The sequence below is a fragment of the Salmo salar genome, chromosome ssa14 (assembly GCF_905237065.1).
Source record: "Salmo salar chromosome ssa14, Ssal_v3.1, whole genome shotgun sequence".
Classification (NCBI taxonomy): Eukaryota; Metazoa; Chordata; class Actinopteri; order Salmoniformes; family Salmonidae; genus Salmo; species Salmo salar.
This window is the reverse complement of record NC_059455.1, coordinates 34,069,133-34,089,621: the sequence shown is the minus strand read 5'-3', so window position 1 is coordinate 34,089,621 and position 20,489 is coordinate 34,069,133. Positions and strand designations below refer to the sequence as shown.

At 40.5% G+C, this 20,489-nt stretch overlaps 3 protein-coding genes across 5 annotated transcripts; all 3 read left to right on the top strand.

Moving 5' to 3' along the window:
- The first annotated feature begins 5,230 nt into the window (after positions 1-5,230).
- Positions 5,231-10,867, top strand: LOC106569388 (zinc finger protein 888-like). 2 transcript variants are annotated; one of them, XM_014140716.2, is made up of 4 exons: positions 5,231-5,818; positions 5,938-6,140; positions 9,101-9,215; positions 9,431-10,867. In XM_014140716.2, the coding sequence occupies exons 2-4, from the start codon at positions 6,054-6,056 to the stop codon at positions 10,555-10,557; spliced, it is 1,329 nt and encodes a 442-aa protein (XP_013996191.2). In that variant the 5' UTR covers positions 5,231-5,818; positions 5,938-6,053; the 3' UTR covers positions 10,558-10,867. The 2 variants fall into 2 exon arrangements, with proteins under 2 accessions (XP_013996191.2, XP_013996190.2); XM_014140715.2 differs by having other exon boundaries at positions 5,237-5,818; positions 5,938-6,038.
- A 1,821-nt stretch (positions 10,868-12,688) lies between these two features.
- On the top strand, positions 12,689-15,904 carry LOC106569384 (zinc finger protein 184). Its single transcript, XM_014140710.2, has 4 exons — positions 12,689-13,065; positions 13,165-13,286; positions 13,442-13,556; positions 14,125-15,904. The coding sequence occupies exons 1-4, from the start codon at positions 12,852-12,854 to the stop codon at positions 15,207-15,209; spliced, it is 1,536 nt and encodes a 511-aa protein (XP_013996185.2). The 5' UTR covers positions 12,689-12,851; the 3' UTR covers positions 15,210-15,904.
- Positions 15,905-17,333: 1,429 nt separating this feature from the next.
- Positions 17,334-19,818, top strand: LOC123723676 (zinc finger protein 263). 2 transcript variants are annotated; one of them, XM_045694249.1, is made up of 5 exons: positions 17,334-17,457; positions 17,488-17,719; positions 17,836-17,936; positions 18,096-18,210; positions 18,425-19,818. In XM_045694249.1, exons 2-5 carry the CDS (start codon positions 17,515-17,517, stop codon positions 19,564-19,566), a joined length of 1,563 nt encoding a protein of 520 aa, XP_045550205.1. In that variant the 5' UTR covers positions 17,334-17,457; positions 17,488-17,514; the 3' UTR covers positions 19,567-19,818. The 2 variants fall into 2 exon arrangements, with proteins under 2 accessions (XP_045550205.1, XP_045550204.1); XM_045694248.1 differs by having other exon boundaries at positions 17,335-17,457; positions 17,815-17,936.
- The last annotated feature ends 671 nt before the right edge of the window (positions 19,819-20,489 follow it).

The following is a 20,489-nucleotide window of genomic DNA, read 5'->3' as shown; positions in this document are numbered from 1 at the left end:
GACCGTAATGGATGAGGCATATTGATATTAGAGAGGCATGCGTAGCCAAGTGAACATATGGGTCCAGTGAGTGGTTGGGCTGACTGGGGACACAGCAATGCTAACAGTTAGTAGGCCGGGGCTAAACAAGCTAGCAGTTAGCAGACCGGGGCTGGCAAGCTAGCAGTTAGCAGATTAGCAAGCAAGCAGTTGGCAGACCGGGGCTAGCAGTTAGCAGACCGGGGCAGGCAAGCTAGCAGTTAGCAGACCAGGGCACGCAAGCTAGCAGTTAACAGACCGGGGCTAGCAAGTTAGCCTTTGGGGGACGTCACGATGGGGGTAAGTCTGTTTTTGCCTCTTCGTGCGTTACGTCGATAGACCAGTCGTGGAATTAGTAGGGTTCCAATTAGCTCTAGGTAGCTAGTATGCTGTGGTTAGCAGAATGGGCCTTCAGCGGACGTCATGCCTGAGGGGCCTGTTGGAATCCTCGGGCAGATTATGACTGTATTTCACTCGTAGAGGATCGGCGGGGTTCCGTGCCCCGTACCGGCAGTAGAAGGGGTCCGGATATTGTAGCCCAGGAGTGGGCTTTGGTGGTAGCACAGGAGCCCTGGCCGGGCTAGCTTCAGGCTAATTGGTGCTTGCTCCAGGATGGAAACTCTAGCCAGGAGTAGTCACCCGGGATTGCGGTTAGCTAGTTGCGAAGATCCAGATGAAAATGTTCAGAGTTTGCGGTAGGAATCCGGGGATATGGGAAATAAAAATAAAAATTATAATAATAATAATAATAAGGTCCGTTATGCTCTGGTTTGAGTCACGTTGTTCGAACTGGCGAGAGCTTTACGAGCTAAAGGTGAGCTGATGACCGCTAGCAATGGTTTGCTGACTAATAGCTGGTAGGTAGTTAGCTGGCTAGCTTCAGTTGAGGGATTCCAGATCCGAAGTAAATAGAAATACTTTAGGAAAAAAAACTGATCCATGCCACATTGGGTGAGGCGGGTTGCAGGAGAGTATTTAGAAGTTGAGGTTTAGGAAAATATTTTAAAAAGATATGCGAAGAAAAAGATGTAAAAAGATATATACAAGGGACACGACAGGACAAAGACGTCTGACTGCTACGCCATCTTGGATTTCCCGTTGAATCTTATGTTCATACAAATATTTACCCATGTTAAGTTTGCTGAAAATAAACGCAGTTGACAGTGAGAGGACGTTTTCTTTTTTTACTGAGTTTACTAATAGTTTCCTTTCTTTGTGAGGCATTGGAAAACCTCCCTTGTCTTTGTGGTTGAATCGGTTTGAAATGCAATGCTCGACTGAGGGACCTTACAGATAATTGTATGTGTGGGGTATAGAGATGAGGTAGTCATTCAAAAATCATGTTAAACACTTATTGCACACTGAATGAGTCCATGCAACTTATGTGACTTGTTAAGCACATTTTTACTCCTGAACATATTTAGGCTTGCCATAACATAAGGGTTGAATACTTATTGACTTAAGACATTTCAGATTTTCAATTGTAAAAATGTCTAAAAACATAATTCCACTTTGACATTATGGGGTATTGTGTGTAGGCCAGTCACACAATATCTATTTAATCCATTTTAAATTCAGGCAAAATGTGGGGGAAAAGTCAAGGGGTGGGAATTCTTTCTGCAGGCACTGTATGCCAAGATAGCAAGTAGTACCAGTGTCGGGAATGTGTAATGAGAAACTAGTTCTACAACACCTTGCTACACTGACTTGCCTCGTTAAATAAAATGAAAAAGTAGCTTGCAACTTGAAGTTTTATCATCTCATGTATCGGTTAGTAGCCTACAGAGTAATATGAGAAGAGTGCAATTGCTGAACTTATGTAGATATCCTAAACAAAGTGTTTTGATAACTTGCAAGTGTAACAGTTCCATGTAGAATAAACCATCATTCACATAATACTGTAGAAGCAGTATTCTTCTACTATAACAATGTTCAAATATGACACTAGTCTTTCATCTTCTATTGTCATTCACAGCTGTTAAAAATACTGTATCAGCATTTTGTCTGGTGGTACAACATTTTCTAGTTTACTAATTTACACTTTGTAGAACATTTTGACACTAGAATTTATGTTTTTAACTCATATCATGCCACATAAGCCGTTTATAACCAGAGAAGTTGGTTTTAGAATCTATCCTTTTTACATGTTTTCATGCTTTTCTCCTCCAACAATACAACTGCTGATTCAAAGTGGGTGTGGCAGATATCAAAACTCTCGAAAGGGCCCAACACTGTGTCCCAGCTAACTAGAAAGTTAGCTTGCACATGGTGCCCCCTCATCCTCCCACCTGCTGTGCTTGCGATAGGCGGGGAGACAGCGTTCCTTGCCGGGGCGTCTCTCAGGCACTGTTTTCTCCAGAAACGCGGGGGCGACAATAACCCAGCAGGCGGGAGGCTGGGGCGACACTATGTGTTAGCTAACTAGCAATCTACAACGTGGTGTCACTAACAAGCTAGCTAGTTAGCTAACACATAGTGTCGCCCCAGCCTACCGGCTGCTGTGCTAGCGGGAAGCGGGGGAATCCGGTAGACAGTGTCCTTCGACCCTTCCTGTCAGGCACTGTTTTCCCTCAGTTCTGTTAATGACGGTGAGAGCAGGTAGGAGCAAAACAACTCAGATAATACTTTTATTTCTCTTTTGACCCGCATTCAAATGTGTCACAAGGGGTAGGCTATGCTGAAGAGGTGGGACTTTAGGAGGGACTGAAAGATGTTGATGTACTCAGTCACAGATCAAATCAGATTTCAATCAAATCAAATGTTATTTGTCACATGCGCCGAATACAACAGGTAGACCTCACAGTAAATTGCTTATTTACAAGCCCTTAACCAACAATGCAGTTCAACAAAGAGTTAAGAAAATATTTACTAAATAAACTAAAGTAAAAAAGAATTATAAATAAAACACTAAAATAACAATAACGAGGCTATATACAGGGTGTGTGGAGTAAAGGTGGTCTAGAGTTTTTTTCCTCTGGTTGCACATGTGACATGCTGGTAGAAATGAGGTAAAACTGATTTAAGTTTGCCTGCAATGATTGCACATTGGCCAATAGAACGGAAGGTAGTGTAGGTTTACTCACTCGCCTACGAATTCTCAGCGCAGGCAGCCTGACCTCCCTTTTCTCTGTCTTTTCTTCACACAAATGAAAGGGGTATATACTTCACGTCGGACTCGTTAAAGAAACATTCTTTGTCCAGTTCAAGGTGAGTAATCGCTGTTCTGATGTCCAGAATCTCTTTTCGGGCATAAGAGACGGTAGCAGCAACATTATGTACAAAACAAGTAAAAAGAATAAGTTACAAAACGCAAAAAAATAAAACAGCACAGTTGGTTAGGAGCCCGTAAAACGGCAGCCATCCCCTCCGGCTCCGCTAGTCTTGGTGGGAGGGAGTTGCAGAGCCTTGGTGCAACCCTGGAGAAGGCCCTGTCGCCAAAGATCTGGAGCTTGGACTTGGGAACGGCAAGGAGGCCTGCTGTAGTGGAACAGAGTAAGCGTGTGGGTTGGTAGGGGAGAAGAAGGTTCTAGAGGTAAGGTGTTGAAGGGCTTTGTAGGTCAGAAGTAGGATCTTGTAGTTAATACGTTGGGAGAAAGGGAGCCAGTGGAGTTCATGGAGGACAGGGGTGATGTGCTGCGAGGACTTAGTGTGGGTAAAGAGTCGGGCTGCAGTGTTCGGAACCATTTACAGCTTATAAAGGGAGCTTGCGTTGATGCCGGAGAGAAGTAAGTTGCAGTACTCGAGACGAGAGGTGATGAATGTGTAGATGAGGGTTTCAAAGGCAGGAAGGGAGGACCTGACTTTGGCAATATTGGGGAAGAAGGTGGAAGAATGAAGATTTGACAGTGTCGGATGTGGTGGTCAAAGGAAAGGGTGGCGTCCAGGATGACGCCAATGTTGCGTGTGTGGGGGGAGGGAAACACAGTGGTGTCATAAATGGTGACTGTGATGTTGCCAACTTTGCTGATACACTCCCCTATTCATTTATTTGTACAGTGAAGCTAAAATGTTTAATTTGGCTCTATACTACAGCATTTTGGATTTGAGATCAAATGTTTTATATGAGGCGACATAACTTAATATCACCTTTAATTTGAGGGTATTTTCATACATATCTATTTTACCGTTTAGAAATGAATGCACTTTATGTATATAGTACCCCCATTTAAAAGTGTCATAAGTACTTATGGTGTATTAATACAATATTTACCATAGATTTCTATTGAGTGCAACAATCTGAAACACAACCAAAAAAAATGCAAATGCATCCAAGTTTGTAGTGTCACAAGCTTGATGTAGTCATTGCATGCTAGGAATATGGGACCAAATAATAAACTTGTGTCACTTTGGAGTGAACAGAGTGCCCCATGGTGACGGTGGGATTCTGGTATGTGCGGGGTATAAGCTACGGATAACGAACACAGTTGCATTTTATCAATGGCAATTTGAATGCACAGAAATACTGTGACGAGATCCTGAAGCCCATTGTTGTGCCATTCATCCACCGCCATCCCCTCATGTTTCAGCATGATAATGCACGGCCCCATGTTGCAAGGATCTGTACACAATTCCTGGAATCTAAAAATGTCCCAGTTCTTCCAGGCTTGCATACTCACCAGACATGTCATCCATTGAGCATGTTTGGGATGCTCTGGTTCCACATGTAGGAGAGCGTGTTCCAGTTCCTGCCAATATCCAGAAACTTCTCACAGTCTTTGAAGAGGAGTGGGACAACATTCCACAAAACACAATCAACATCCTGATCAACTTTATTTGAAGGAGATGTGTCGTGCTGCATGAGGCAAATGGTGGTCACACCATTGACTGGTTTTCTGATCCACGCCCCTACCTTTTTTTAAGGTATCTGTGACCAACAGATGCATATCTGTATTCCCAGTCATGTAAAATACATAGATTAGGGCCTAATTGATTTATTTGAATTGATTGATTTGTGATTTCCTTATGAACTGTACCACAGTAAAATATTTGAAATTGTGTGTGTTGCATTTTAATTCTGTCCAGTGTTTATATACCTTTTAGTTTACCACATTTTCACAATAGTTTATTAGGTTGTGTTGATGACAATATTTGATCATATATAAACATGTTGTGAAAGAGTAATTGGATGGAAACACGGTGCTACATTTGTGGTGGGAACCACGTGCCCGAGTTTCAGGAGTGCCCTGTTAGGGTGGAGGAGGTTGAAGTAGCAGTTCCACAGTTTTCACCCAACACAGTAGGACGCGGCATGCATTTCTAACGTATGTTTGCGGAAGAACAAGAAGCAGACCAAGAAATGCAATTGCGCACGCATTTCCTATATTGTTGACAGTTATCAACATCTACGGATTGTTTATCGCACATTAGCTTGGTAATTGTTCACCCGCACAGTAGGTGGCGAAATTCACATCAAATTATTGCGAACGCCATTATACCATAGAAGAAGAAGGATTGCACGTATCTTCCGCTTCACTACATTGTTGTCATTTATGGACATATACGGATTGTTTATTGCACATTATCTTGGATTTTGAATACTATTAACTTCACAAAGGGAATACGCATTTGTAATTTGGGTTGAACAAGATGGCAAGCTGCAATTTTCAGGCACAGTTGGTATCCATTCTGGAGGTATTGGCTAAAGCAGCTGTAGCAGAAATAAACAATCGTGTAGATGATAGCTGTGCTGTTATACGTTTGGAAATGACCCAAAGCCAGCGAGATATTGATTTACTGAAAAGAAGGTGTCAAATGATGGAGAGCGAGCTGAAGAAGACACGAGGAAGAGTAAGGAGAAAAGGTAGTTGATTTATTCGTTATTCATGGTAAATTGATTGTATATGCAAAAAGCAAATGTGTGAATAGCCCTAATATTTTACTGAATATTATTATTTATTTTTTTTTATCCCATGGCATCAGAGAGATCTTCATATCCAGTCAATATTGTTTTGAGCAAGCAGAGGAGTAACTCGCAGTGGAGAGACGGAGAGAAGGCTGTTGAAGAGGACTCTCAACCCAAGGTGTAGCTCTTGATCATGACTCGCAATTCCATTACACATAAGAGTCATTGGATGAAGGCGTCTTCTGTACAGGGGACCCTACATTACTATGCATCGCTTGAGGTACGGTTTTGGAAGCATAAGGAACTTAACTTTCATATAAGCGATAAATAATTTAAAAAACACCAATTGGTTAAATTGGTTGGTTAAATTGATACACATGGCTCCCATAAGGCCATATCCCCATGTTACAGTGCGTGTTTACGGAAGACAGAGGGACCACCTGTGCTAATTAGCTAAGGTTACCTAGCCTGCTTCGAACACCTAGTGTGAAACGGAACAAGGCCGCCAGAAACGTGTTGCCACTGAAAAATATTGTCGGATGCAACTGTGATAAAACCCGTTAAAACAGTGTACAGTGTATATTTAGCATTTATTCAATTATTTTGTTGTGACATGAAAGTAAAGGGCGTTATGTTTCTAGAACCGTATCGCAATTGAGTCGATTTACGTTTAGTTGGAGTATTTGGCTGTTTTGGCAGCCAGTCAGTCTACCTCTGAAAATAACATAAGATCCTTGGAACTTAATAAGGAGTGTAATACATGACCATTTACAGAGACCTGATCTCTTGGATCAATTCTGTTATTGGAATATCAGGAGAATTTACAGTTTTTGTGTGATTGAGTATGAAATACATTAGATATGTGTTCATATACAAAGCCCTGGATATACTCCCTCTGTAGCCTACTCTCCTTCACCTCTAGCAGCTTTCCATCTAAAAGGACCCATGAGCACCAACATGTGAAGTTCATAGAAGCATGTCAAATTAAAGCTAAGATTCTATATATTATTTCTAAGGCATGTATACATTTTTCAACCATTTTTCGTCTTAACAATTAGGAATATGCAAAGGCTTTGATTTCTGATTAAACAGATGGAAACAGTGTCTTAGACAATATCTACCAGAAAAAGTCTTAAAAGGTATTAGAAATACATCAAAACACAATGTTGCAAGTAAAGACTGATGTACGTTTAAGAAACGTTGCCAAAAACCCACATATCTTTTAGGTATTTTATCATTTCTCTCCCTCATAAGGAGGGAGGATAATGAAAGTTCACAGAAGTAACAAGTAAAGGTAGACCTACCAATTAGTTAGTGTTTTACTGCTATCAATTTTGTTCATGAATTATTATGTAATTCAAACTCTTAATTCTGTTACCAAATTGGTAATGTAATTACAGAGATCTGTAACGCAATTAACTGGAATTGAATTGACTGCAATGGGAAATCATAGTAGTCACAACCAACAGTTGGGTCACCAATCATAGGCGTCTATGTTTCATAAGTTTGGACAGTACAGTATGGTAGAGCACAATAGAGAACAGTACAGTAAAGACAAGTTGAGTAATGTATAGTACAGCATTGTAAAGTATAATGTACTGTACTGAACATATACTGTACTGAACTCTACTTTGCGGTACTGAACTCTACTTTGCTGTACTGTGCTCTACTGTGATGCCAAAACATGTGAAACATAGACATCTACAATCATTTCAGATTTGGTTTGGTCTTAACCAAACCAAAGTGGCCTTGTTGGGGGGCGGAGCTCATTACAGCAATAGCCAGTGTGTTGAATAATACCCAAATATACAAAACAACAGTGGTATAAAGTACTTAAGTAAAAATGAAAATGTTTTTGGGGCATCTGTACTCTACTTTACTATTTATATTTTTGACTACTTTTACTTCACTACATTCCTAAAAAAAAATGTACTTTTTACTCCATACATTTTCCCTGACAACCAAAAGTATTTGATACATTTTGAATGCTTAGTAGGACCGGAAAATGGTCTAATTCACACACTTATCAAGAGAACATCCCTGGTCTTCCCAACTGCCTCTGATCTGGCGGACTCTAAACACATGCTTCGTTTGTACATGATGTCTTGAGTGTTGGAGCGTGCCCCTAGCTATCCGTAAATTTAAAAAACTAGAAAATGTTGCCGTGCTTAATATAAGGAATTTGAAATGAATTACACTTTTACTTTTCATAGTTAAGTATATTTTAGCAATATCATTTACTTTTGATAACTAAGTACATTTAAAACCATATTCTTTTAGAGTTTTACTCAAGTAGGATTTTACTGGGTGACTTTTACTTGAGTAATTTTCTATTAAGGTATGTTTACGTTTACTCAAGTATGACAATTGGGTACTTTTTCCACCACTGCAAAACAAGGATATTGCATATTTGTACCTTTGTGTAGCTATTCAGGATATATCACCACGAAGAGAATGATATTCATGTCCATAATTATGCATTTCTGTATAGTACAGGTCAGGTACCATGATGTAATTATGTTACCGGATGTAAATCCACTTCACCTACTGTAGTTCAATAAACACTTGTTATTTTTTATTTTTTTACTCAAGGTCTCATAGCTGACAGCCCATTCCTTCTGCAGACATCTTCGACTCTTAATTCGGAGCAAATATTTAACGTTTTTGGAAACTAGGGAACATTTTACCATAATTCTGTTACCAAACTTTATTTCTGCACAGTTCTTCCAGTTTTTGTGAAATTTTATGTGTAAATTGTAAAAAGTAGTCCTTGTGCAGAGTTCTGTTTTTTTTTTTTTGCATACATTTTAAATTGAAAAAACTGAGTCAAAGTGTAATTCCATTAACGTGGAATTGCCCCAGACACAATCTACTAGGTGGTTGCTACTTAAAGTCCCCAGGGCCCTTACTGTGTTAGGCAAGACTGCTTCTCCTATTGTGCACCAGAGGCATGGAATGTTCTGCAAAGTATGCTTCAACTAGATGTAGTAGTCTAGTGCCCCTCGATGACTTTAAAACTCTAGTACAAAACTCTGTTCAGGAGGAGTGTAAATGTTTCCTGTAGGCTGGATTGTATTGTATGTTTTAAGTGTTGTAATGTATTGATTGCTGCTGCCTTCTGGCCAGGTCTCCCTTGCAAAAGAGACTATGTGTCTCAATGGGCTTTTCCTGGTTGAATAAAGGTAATATAAATAAATATATGGCGTGTGTCCAGAGTAATAACCTCAGTCCCTGTTACAGCCTACAGATGTGGAGCAGAGAGTGGAGACTGAACCCATACTGATCAAAGATGAGGAGACAGCAGAGGACGTGTGGAAGACTGACCCTCAGGAAGAGCTCAGGATCACTGGAGAGGGTGGGTGTGACCATAAGGGGTACTGCTCTGTCTGTCTATGGAAGACTGTGGGTGTGGTGGTATGCACGTTCCAAATTGCTACATTGGTCTTAGGTGTTTTGTGTTCTGGCATATGGAGGGAATGTACGCACACAGTCAGTTCTAAAGCAGTCTTATTTTGCAACTGTTAAGGGTCTTTTATCATTTTTAATTTCTGTTCTTTCCCAAATTTTTAGAGTCTGGTTTCAAGCCTGGGAAACAACCATCCTTTGAGCAACGCCACTGTGATGAGGACTTCATCACACGACCCAATATATCTCCCAGAGACTCAGTGGAACATTACCCCAATTCTGATCATCCAGAGGAACCAGGAACACCCCGGCTCACATCTACAGAGGTGTTCAGCACAGAGCAGCACCAGCCAGATGAGGACTCACTAGACCTAGTGATGGTGAAAGAGGAGGAGCTGGATCAGACCACGACCCTGGCAGGTCCTGACCAGTTTGTCATGGATGAGTCTGATGGGCAGCTGTGGACCTCTGTGGATCCAGGCAGAGACACTGACCCTGATGTCCACCCAGATTTCTCCTTTCATTCCACAGAAGAGTACTCTCAGAATATCTCAATTTTCCCATCTCATAGTGGGCTGCCATCTGTTCCTACTATGACAGATGATGTAGGGCCATCGCTTCACTCTTCTATATGGAAACCACATACTAACATGTTCAGTGCTGCAAAACACATGAAAAGACATGTCAGGACATTGGCTGATGAGACTAGACAACAGATGCCAGAGGGACAGAGCAGTGAGATGCTGAACTCAAATAATGAAGGAAATAGTTTAGCTCTACAGCCAAGGCAGCATCAATACAGGGCTTCAGAAGCAACAGTGAGATTGAGTGAGTGCATGACAGGGTCAAACATGGCCACCACCTCCACCTTCTCTGGATACAGCCTGAGTCACAGTAGTTTTAACATGGTGAAGAGAATGAGGACTCAGTGGAGATCAGGCGGCACCACCGAGAGGCGGTTCAGCTGCACCTTCTGTGGGAAGAGCTTCCCACGTTTCTGGCAGGTCAAAGAACACCTCCGGAGTCACACCGGAGAGAAACCGTACACCTGTGAACAGTGTGGCAGGAGTTTTACCAAGCAGTGCAACTTGATCAGACATGCTGTGGTCCACAGTGGGGAGAAACCCTACAAGTGCACACAATGTGGGAAATGCTTCACCCAGCGCTCCAATATGACATCACATCAGAGAACTCACATAGGAGAGAGTCCAGTGTCTCAATACGTGGCACCTGCATACCCTGGGGATCCACACACAAGTTTAATGTTGTCTCAGAACAGATGGAACAAATAGGAACTTAAATGCATTATGCTTCGGAAACACTTTCAATGTGAAAATGTAGATCAATCAACACTACTTGCTATCTTCTTCTACAATATCTGATGTGCTTTCTTTTTGTATCTAATACCTCTACTGATACACTCCCCTATGTATTTATTTGGACAGTGAAGCTACAACTTTTAATTTGGCTCTATACTCCAGGATTTTGGATTTGAGATCAAATGTTTTATGAGGCGACAGTACAGAATGTCACCTTTTGTTTGAGGGTATTTTCATACATATATTTTACAGTTTAGAAATGAAAGCACTGTATGTATCTACTCCCCCCCATTTGAAGGAAGCATAAGTATTTGGACAAATTCACGTATGATGTATTACATTTTGTCAAAAGTTTAGTATTTGGTCCCATATTCTTAGCACACAATGTCGACATCAAGCTTGTGACTTCAAACTTGTTGGATTCATTTGCAGTTTGTTTTGGATAATGTTGTGCCCTGTAGAAATGAATGGTAAATAATGTATTGTGTCATTTTGGAGTTACTTTTATTGTAAATAAAGAATAGAATATGTTTCTGAACCCTTTTACATTAATGTGAATGCTACCATGATTACGGATAACCCTGAATGAATCCTAGCTAATGATGAGTGAGAAAGTTAGAGGCATGAATATCATACCACACAAATAGACGCTTACCTCCCATGTTATTGGTAATGGTGAGAGGTTAGCATGTTTTGGGGGCATGATCTATGTGCATCTGTAACTTTCTCACTCATTATCTATGATTCATTTAGGATTATCCGTAATCATGGTAGCATCCACATTAATGTAGATTACATTCTTAATTTCTTATTTACAATAAAAGTGACTCTGACACAATACATTATTTACCATTAATTTCTATTGGCCACGACATCAACCCGAAACAATCAAAACAAACTGCAAATGGAACCAACAACTTTGTATAGTTACAAGCTTGATGTAGTCATTGCGTGGTAGGAATGTGTGACCAAATACTTTGTTTATTTAATTTAGTCAAAAGTTAAGTGAATTTGTCCAAAATACTTATGACACCTTCAAATGGGGGAGGCAAGCAGTCTCGAGGTTAGAGCATTGGGCCAGTAACCCAAAGGCTGCTGGTTCAAATAAAGGAGCAGACAAGGAAAACTTTCACCCTTGTGCCTTTGAGCAAGGCACTTAATCCAAATTGCCCCAGGGCCGCTGGACAATGGAGAGCCTGCCTGTGACTCCACTCTCTGCGGGTGTCTCGGGGAGTTGGGATATGCAAGAAATACATTTTCATTACACACTTGTGTGACAAATATAATCACCCCCAAAATGATTATTCTAAATGTGGTGGTTAGATATATGACGTGCATAAACAGATATGCATTAAATATCCTCAAATAAAAGGTGACATTTCGTACTGTCCCCTGATATAAAACATTTGATCTCAAATCCAAAATACTGGAGTATAGAGCCAAATTAAAAGTTGTAGCTTCATTGTCCAAAAGAATACATAGGGGAGTATATGCATGTGCCTTAAACCCTAAGAGAATAACCTCCCAATGTAACTCTGCTATAATGCATGTATAATGCGATAGTTACTTGAAATATACAGTATCATTGAAGGAAATTGACATTAAACTAGTTTAATATCTTTGTTCCCCAGCTATGTGTCTAACAAGTTGTATACCTTTTTCAATCCTTTAATAAATACCGTACCACATTTTCAGAATAGTTTCATTAGGTTGTGTCGATGTCAATATTTGGTCATATATAAACCATGAGTTTTTATGAATGGTAGAAAGTGTTTTGGTATTTTACTTTTTACCACAGTGCGTCATGCATTATGCATCTATAGCCTTTTATGCATTAATAACCATGTATGTGGGCCACTGCACAATGCACTCTCCCCTACATGTAGCCATAACAATTGACTGAAACTGAAGACGTTTTACGGTCTGAATTCATTATTCAGATGGTAAAAATATTTTTTTTATTTAATAGATATGGCTTACATGCAGACCTGAATAAACCTTGGTACTGTATTTGTCTTGCCTGTGATCATTCTTACAGTTTTTAAGGGCTGTTGCAGTCTCATATTTACGGTAATAAATACTTACGTCACGAGTTGAACGGGGGTCCGATTGCAATTGCGCACGCATCTCCACTTCAGACATTAGACATTGTTACGATTTATCAACATTTACGGCTTGTTTATTGCACATTAGCTTGGACATTGTAGACCATTGAAGACCATTTACCTTACACAGAGAATACAAATCTGTCATTTGGGCTGGACAAGATGGCCAGCAGCAATTTTCAGGCGCAGTTATTATCCATTATGGAGGTATTAGCTAAAGCAGCGGTAGCAGAAATAAACAAACGTGTAGATGATAGCTGTGCTGTTATACGTTTGGAAATGACCCAAAGCCAGCGAGATATTGATGTACTGAAAAGGAAGTGTCAAATGATGGAGAGCGAGCTGAAGAAGACAAATGGACGAGTCAGGAGAAAAGGTAGTTGATGTGTTATTCATAGTCAATTGAATGCATTGCATATTTAAAACCGAATTGTGTGAAATGTAGCTCTAATATTTGAATACAATTATTTTCCAGGTTTTTACCCCATGGCATCAGAGAGATCTTCATATCCACTCAAGATTGTTTTGAACAAGCAGAGAAGTAGCTCACAGCGGAGAGACCGAGAGAGTGCTGTTGAAGAGGACTCCCAACCCCAGGTGTGATACATCACCTTTTACAATTACAGAGAACTGACCTATTGATTCATTTCTGTTATTGTAACGTCAGAAGAATGTACTTTTGTGTGATTCATGAGTATGAAAAGGGTTAGATATGCTGTGTGTCCAGAGTAATAACCTCAGTCCCCTGTTAGTCTACTGATGTGGAGGAGGGAGTGAAGACTGAACTCATACTGATCAAAGATGAGGAGACAGCAGAGGACGTGTGGAAGACTGACCCTCAGGAAGAGCTCAGGATCACTGGAGAGGGTGAGTGTAACCATAAGGGGTACTGCCCTGTCTGTCTACGGAAGACTGTGTGTGTGTGCTGGTATGCATGTTCCAAATGGCTACATTGATGTTCTGTGTTTTATGTTAGCCTATGGAGCCAACGTACAGACACAGTCAGTCCTAAAGCAGACATGGTATGCAACTCTTAAAGGGATACTTCAGCATTTTGCCTTTTACTTACTTCCCCAGGGTCAGATGAATTCGTGGGTACCATTTTTTTGTCTCTATCCAGTATGAAGGAAATTAAAGTAGATCTGCGAGCCAATGCTAACTAGCATTAGCGCAATGACTGGAAGTCTCTGGGTATCTTCTAGTATGCTACAGTAGTAGATAATCATAAACTTCCAGTCATTGCGCTAACGCTAGTTAGCATTGTCTCGCAAACTACCTCTAACTTCCTTCATACTGGACACAGATACATAAAAAATTGTATCAACAAGTTCGTCTGACTGGGGAAGTAGATAAAGGACCTCACTGACAAATTCCCATAGTGTCTCTTTAAAGGTCTTTTGTAATGTTAATTTTTTTTCTTCCCCAAAATCTTTAGAGTCTGGTTCCAAGCCTGGGAAACCACCATCCTTTGACCAATGGAACTGTGAGGAAGACTTCATCACACAACCCAACATATCTCCTGAAGACTCAGTGGAACATTACCCCAATTCTGATCGTCCAGATGAACCAGGCACACCCCGGCTCGCATCTACAGAGGTGTTCAGTACAGAGCAGCACCGGCCAGCCAAGAACAAGGACTCACTAGAGCTAGTGATGGTGAAGGATGAGAAAGAGGAGGAGCTGGATCAGACCACGACCCTGGCAGGACCTGACCAGTTTGTCATGGATGAGTCTGATGGGCAGCTGTGGACCTCTGTGGATCCAGGTAGAGACACTGACCCTGATGTCCACCCAGATTTCTCCTTTCATTCCACAGAAGAGTACTCTCAGAATATCTCAATTTTCCCATCTCATGATGTAGGGCCATCACTTCACTATTCTATTGTGAAACCACATGCTAACATGTTCAGTGCAGCAGCACACATGAAAAGACATGTCAGGACATTGGCTAATGAGACTAGACAACAGATGCCAGAGGGACAGAACAGTGAGATGCTGAACTCAAATAATGATAGAAATAGTTTAGCTCTACAGCCAAGGCAGCATCAATACAGGGCTTCAGAAGCGACTGTGAGATTGAGTGAGTGCACGACAGGGTCAAACATGGCCACCACCTCCACCTTCTCTGGATACAGCCTGAGTCGCAGTAGTTTTAACATGGTGAAGAGAATGAGGACTCAGTGGAGTTCTGGCAGCACCACCGAGAGGCGTTTCAGCTGCACCTTCTGTGGGAAGCGCTTCCAACGTTTCTGGCAGCTCAAAGAACACCTCCGGAGTCACACCGGAGAGAAACCGTACACCTGCGAACAGTGTGGCAAGAGTTTCACCAAGCAGTGCAACCTGATCAGACATGCTCTGGTCCACAGTGGGGAGAAACCGTATGAGTGCACACAGTGTGGGAAATGCTTCACCCAGCGCTCCAAAATGACGTCACATCAGAGAACTCACATAGGAGAGAGTCCAGTGTCTCAATATGTGGCACCTGCATACCCAGGGGATCCACACACAAATTTAATGTAATCTCAGAACAGATGGAACAAATAGGAACATAATTGCAATTTGTATGGGAAAATATAGGAAAGAAGATATTTTGGGACATTTTGACAAGATTTTTCTCCTAATTGATTTGTGAAATGGTTTTTATATTTGACTGTTAACGGATCATCACTTTTATTTTATTAACCTATTTATTTACAGCTGGTAACATTGTGTTTTGCTACCACAAAATCGTAAAAAACATGTTATATTCAATAACATTTATTTAATTAAAGAGTCAATCTGCGGTTTTAGCTCAATAATACACTCCCCTACGTATTTACTTGGACAGCGAACCTAAAATATTTAATTTGGCTTTATACTCCAGCATTCTGGATTTGAGATCAAATGTTTTATATGAGGTGACAGTACAGAATTTCACCTTTTATTTGAGGATATTTTCATACATATCTGTTTTACCATTTAGAAATAAATGCACTTTATGTATTTTAGTAATAGTAATAGACTATAAGTGAATTTATCCAAATACTTAAGACACCTTCAAATTGGGAGACTAGATGCATAAAGTGCCTTCATTTCTAAACGGAAAAACATAAATTAAAAGGGAGATATTCTGTACTGTCGCCTCATATAAAACATTTTGTTGTGTTACAGCCTAAATTTAAAATGGATTAAATTGAGATTGTTTTTCACTGGCCTACACACAATACACCATAATATCATAATGAATTATGTTTTTTTATGTTTACAAGTTAATAAAGAAATAAAAAGCTGAAATGTCTTGAGTCAATCAGTATTCAGCACCTTTGTTATGGAAAGCCTAAATAAGTTCATGAGTAAAAATATGCTTAACCCTTTGAGCATGGTGAAGTTATTAATTACACTTTGGATGGTGTATCAATACACCCAGTCACTATAAAGATACAGGCGTCCTTCCTAACTCAGTTGCCGTAGAGGAAGGAAACGGCTCAAGGATTTCACCATGAGGCCAATGGTGACTGAAACAGTTACAGAGTTTAATGGCTATGTTAGGAGAAACCTGAAGATGGATCAACATCATTGTACTTATTCCATCTACACTGGAGTTGTTTACCAAGAAGACAGTGAATGTTCCTGAGTGGCCAGTTTTGACTTAAATCTGCTTGAAAGTCTATGGCAAGACTTGAAAATAGTTGTCTAGCAATGAACAACAACCAATTTGACAGAGTTGAAGAATTTGGAAAATAGTAATGGGCAAATATTTTGCAATCCAAAGCTCTAAAAGACTTACCCAGAAAGACGCACAGCTATAATCGCTGCCAAAGGTGATTCTAACATGTATTTACTCAGGGGTGTGATTACTTATGTAAATAAGATATTTCAGTTTTTCATTTTCAATACATTTTCAAACATTTATAAAAGCATGTTTTCACTTTGTCATCATGGGGTATTGTGTATAGATGTGAGAGAAAAAAAATATATTTAATCCATTTTAAATTAGGGCTGTAACACAACAAAATGTGGAATAAGTCAAGGGGTATGAATACTTTCTGAAAGCACTGTGCCTTAAAAACCCAGAGAAGAACCTCTGAATGCAAATCAGCTATAATGCATATAGTATGCAATAGTTACTTGAAATATATCATGAAATTAAGTTTATTTGAAGTACATGAAAATAGTTTATCATCTTTGTTCCCCAGCTGTGTGTCAAGAAAGTGATATACCTTTTCTATCCTTTAATAAATACCATTCCACATTTTCAGAATGGTTTCATAAGGTTGAGTCGATGAGAGTGTAGATTATAAAAATAATGACAATATTTGATCATATATAAATCATGAGTTTTTATGAATGGTTGAAGAAAGGGTTTTTGTATTTTGCGTTTTACCAGTGAGGAATGCATTATGTAGTGATAGCCTTTTTATCCATTAATAACCATGTGAGCCACTGCATTGCACTCTCCCCTACATGTAGCCATACCTATTGGCAAAAAAAACACGACGTTTTACAATCTGAATTCTTTATTCAGAAAATAAAACGTGTTCTTTTTTTGTCAATAGAGATGGCTACCCTACACGGTATATGCAGACTAGAATCGACCCTGGTATTTGCCTTGCCAGTGCTAATTCTAACAATTTGGAGGGCTGTCGCAGTCTCATATTTACGGTAATGAATACTTACGTCAAGAGTTTAACGGAAGTGCTATTGAAATTGCGTACTCATCTCCCACTTCACTACATTGTTGTTATTTAGCAATATCTACGGATTGTTTATTGCACATTAGCTTACTTAAATAGCATACTATTTACTTAACACAGAGAATACACATCTGTAATTTGGGCTGGACAAGATGGCCAGCTGCAATTTTCAGGCGCAATTTGTATCCATTATGGAGGTTTTAGCTAAAGCAGCTGTAACAGAAATAAACAAACGTGTAGATGATAGCTGTGCTGTTATACGTTTGGAAATGACCCAAAGCCAGCGAGATATTGATGTACTGAAAAGGAAGTGTCAAATGATGGAGAGCGAGCTGAAGAAAACGCGCAGACGAAAAGGTAGTTGTGTTATTATTCGTGATAAATTGATTGAATATGCAAAACCCAAATGTGTGAATAGCCATAATATTGGACTGAATATACTTATTTTCTAGGTTTTTACCCCGTGGCATCAGAGAGATCTTCATATCCAGTCAAGATTGTTTCAAACAAGCAGAGGAGTAACTCACAGTGGAGAGACAGCGAGATGGCTGTTGAAGGGGACTCTCAACCCCAGGTGTGATACATCACCTTTTACAATTACAGAGACCTGACTTCTTGGATCAATTCTGATATTGGATTATCAGGAGATTTTACCGCTTTTGTGTGATTCATGAGTATGAAAAGGGTTAGATATGGTGTGTGTCCAGAGTAATAACCTCAGTCCCCGTCACAGCCTACAGATGTGGAGCAGAGAGTGGAGACTGAACCCATACTGATCAAAGATGAGGAGACAGCAGAGGATGTGTGGAAGACTAACCCTCAGGAAGAGCTCAGGATCACTGGAGAGGGTGGGTGTGACCATAAGGGGCACTGCTCTGTCTGTCTATGGAAGACTGTGGGTGTGGTGGTATGCACTTTTACAAATTGCTACATTGGTGTTGGGTGGTTTATGTTCTGGCATATGTAGCGCACGGACACGCAGTCAGTTCTAAAGCAGTCGTGTTTTGCAACTGTTAAGGGTCTTTTGTAACGTTTATTTTATGTTGATCCCAAAATCTTTAGAATCTGGTTCCAAGCCTGGGAAACCACCATCCTTTGAGCAACGGCACTGTGATGAAGACTTCATCACACAACCCAATATATCTCCCAGAGACTCAGTGGAACATTACCCCAATTCTGATCATCCAGAGGAACCAGGAACACCCCGGCTCGCATCTACAGAGGTGTTCAGCACAGAGCAGCACCGGCCAGATGAGGACGAGGACTCACTAGACCTAGTGATGGTGAAGGATGAGAAAGAGGAGGAGCTGGATCAGACCACGGCCCTGGCAGGACCTGACCAGTTTGTCATGGATGAGTCTGATGGGCAGCTGTGGACCTCTGTGGATCCAGGCAGAGACACTGACCCTGGTGGCCACCCAGATTTCTCTTTTCATTCCACAGAAGAGTACTCTCAGAATATCTCAATTTTCCCATCTCATAGTGGGCTGCCATCCGTTTCTACTATGACAGATGAAGTGGGGCCATCACTTCACTCTTCTATATGGAAACCACATGCTAACATGTTCAGTACTGCAAAACACATGAAAAGACATATCAGGACAATGGCTGATGAGACTAGACAACAGACGCCAGAGGGACAGAGCAGTGAGATGCTGAGCTCAAATAATGAAGGAAATAGTTTAGCTCTACAGCCAAGACTGCATCAATACAGGGCTTCAGAAGCGACTGTGCGATTGAGTGAGTGCATGACAGGGTCAAACATGGCCACCACCTCCACCTTCTCTGGATACAGCCTGAGTCACAGTAGTTTTAACATGGTGAAGAGAATGAGGACTCAGTGGAGATCAGGTGGCACCACCGAGAGGCGTTTCAGCTGCACCTTCTGTGGGAAGAGCTTCCAGCGTCTCTGCCAGCTCAAAGTACACCTCCGGAGTCACACCGGAGAGAAACCGTACACCTGTGAACAGTGTGGCAGGAGTTTTACCAAGCAGTGCAACCTGATCAGACATGCTCTGGTCCACACCGGGGAGAAGCCCTATGAGTGCACACAATGTGGGAAATGCTTCACCCAGCGCTCCAAAATGAAGTCACATCAAAGAACTCACATAGGAGAGAGTCCAGTATCTCAATACGTGGCACCTGCATACCCAGGGGATCCACACACAAGTTTAATGTTGTCTCAGAACAGATGGAATAAATAGTTCATAATTGCATAGTTTTTCTGTAACAATTACTTCAACTGCACACTGTGTACTAATCGTATTACAAAGTATTTAGAACGTACTGTTTTGTCAATTGAATGCCGTAAGCAAGAAATACTAGGCTCCTCCTACTGAGAAGGCCTCATCTAATGTGCAATTGCATTGATTCCCGACATTCATTCATTTTGGTACAGCGTGTCTCATCAGTTATACCTTTTTCTATCCTTTAATAAATGCCATACCACATTTTCAGACAGGTTTCTTTAGATTGTGTTCATGAGAATGGAAATGACAATATTTGATCATATATTTACGTTTCACCACAGTGTGTCGTGCACTATGCATCTATAGCCTTTTATGCTTGATAACCATGTGAGCCATTGCATTGCACTGCACGCTCCCCTTCATGTAGCCATATCTTTTGGCTAAAAGCACAAGACGTTTTACAATCTAAAGAATTTATTCAGATAGTAAAGCGTCTTATTTTTTAGTCAATAGATATGGCTACCCTACACTGTAAATTCAGACTAGAATATAATCTGGTACAGTGTTTGACTTTCCAGTGCTAATTCTAAGAATTTTCAATGGCTGTTGCAGTCCCATATTTACGGTAATAAATAGTTGCATCATGAGTTGAACGGAAGTGTGATTGCAATTGCTCATGCATCTCCCACTTCACTAAATTGTTGTCATTTAGCAACATCTACGAACTGTTTATTGCTAATTAGCTTGGAAATTGTAGACTTTTTACTTCAAATAGAGAATAAAAATCTATATTTTGTGCAGGACAAGATGGTGGGCTGCCATTTTCAGGTGCAGTTATTATCCATTATGGAGGTGTTAGCTAAAGCAGCTGTAGCAGAAATAAACCAACGTGTAGATGATAGCTGTGCTGTTATACGTTTGGAAATGACCCAAAGTCA

Coding starts and splice junctions, on each gene's coding strand:
- LOC123723676 (XM_045694248.1), top strand. CDS start 17,515: ATGGCCAGCTGCAATTTTCAGGCGCAATTTGTATCCATTATGGAGGTT. Junction 17,720..17,814: donor GAAAACGCGCAGACGAAAAG/GTAGTTGTGTTA, acceptor CTTATTTTCTAG/GTTTTTACCCCGTGGCATCA. Junction 17,937..18,095: donor AAGGGGACTCTCAACCCCAG/GTGTGATACATC, acceptor TCCCCGTCACAG/CCTACAGATGTGGAGCAGAG.
- LOC106569388 (XM_014140715.2), top strand. CDS start 5,605: ATGGCAAGCTGCAATTTTCAGGCACAGTTGGTATCCATTCTGGAGGTA. Junction 5,819..5,937: donor AGGAAGAGTAAGGAGAAAAG/GTAGTTGATTTA, acceptor CCATGGCATCAG/AGAGATCTTCATATCCAGTC. Junction 9,216..9,430: donor GCTCAGGATCACTGGAGAGG/GTGGGTGTGACC, acceptor CCAAATTTTTAG/AGTCTGGTTTCAAGCCTGGG.
- LOC106569384 (XM_014140710.2), top strand. CDS start 12,852: ATGGCCAGCAGCAATTTTCAGGCGCAGTTATTATCCATTATGGAGGTA. Junction 13,066..13,164: donor TGGACGAGTCAGGAGAAAAG/GTAGTTGATGTG, acceptor ATTATTTTCCAG/GTTTTTACCCCATGGCATCA. Junction 13,557..14,124: donor GCTCAGGATCACTGGAGAGG/GTGAGTGTAACC, acceptor CAAAATCTTTAG/AGTCTGGTTCCAAGCCTGGG.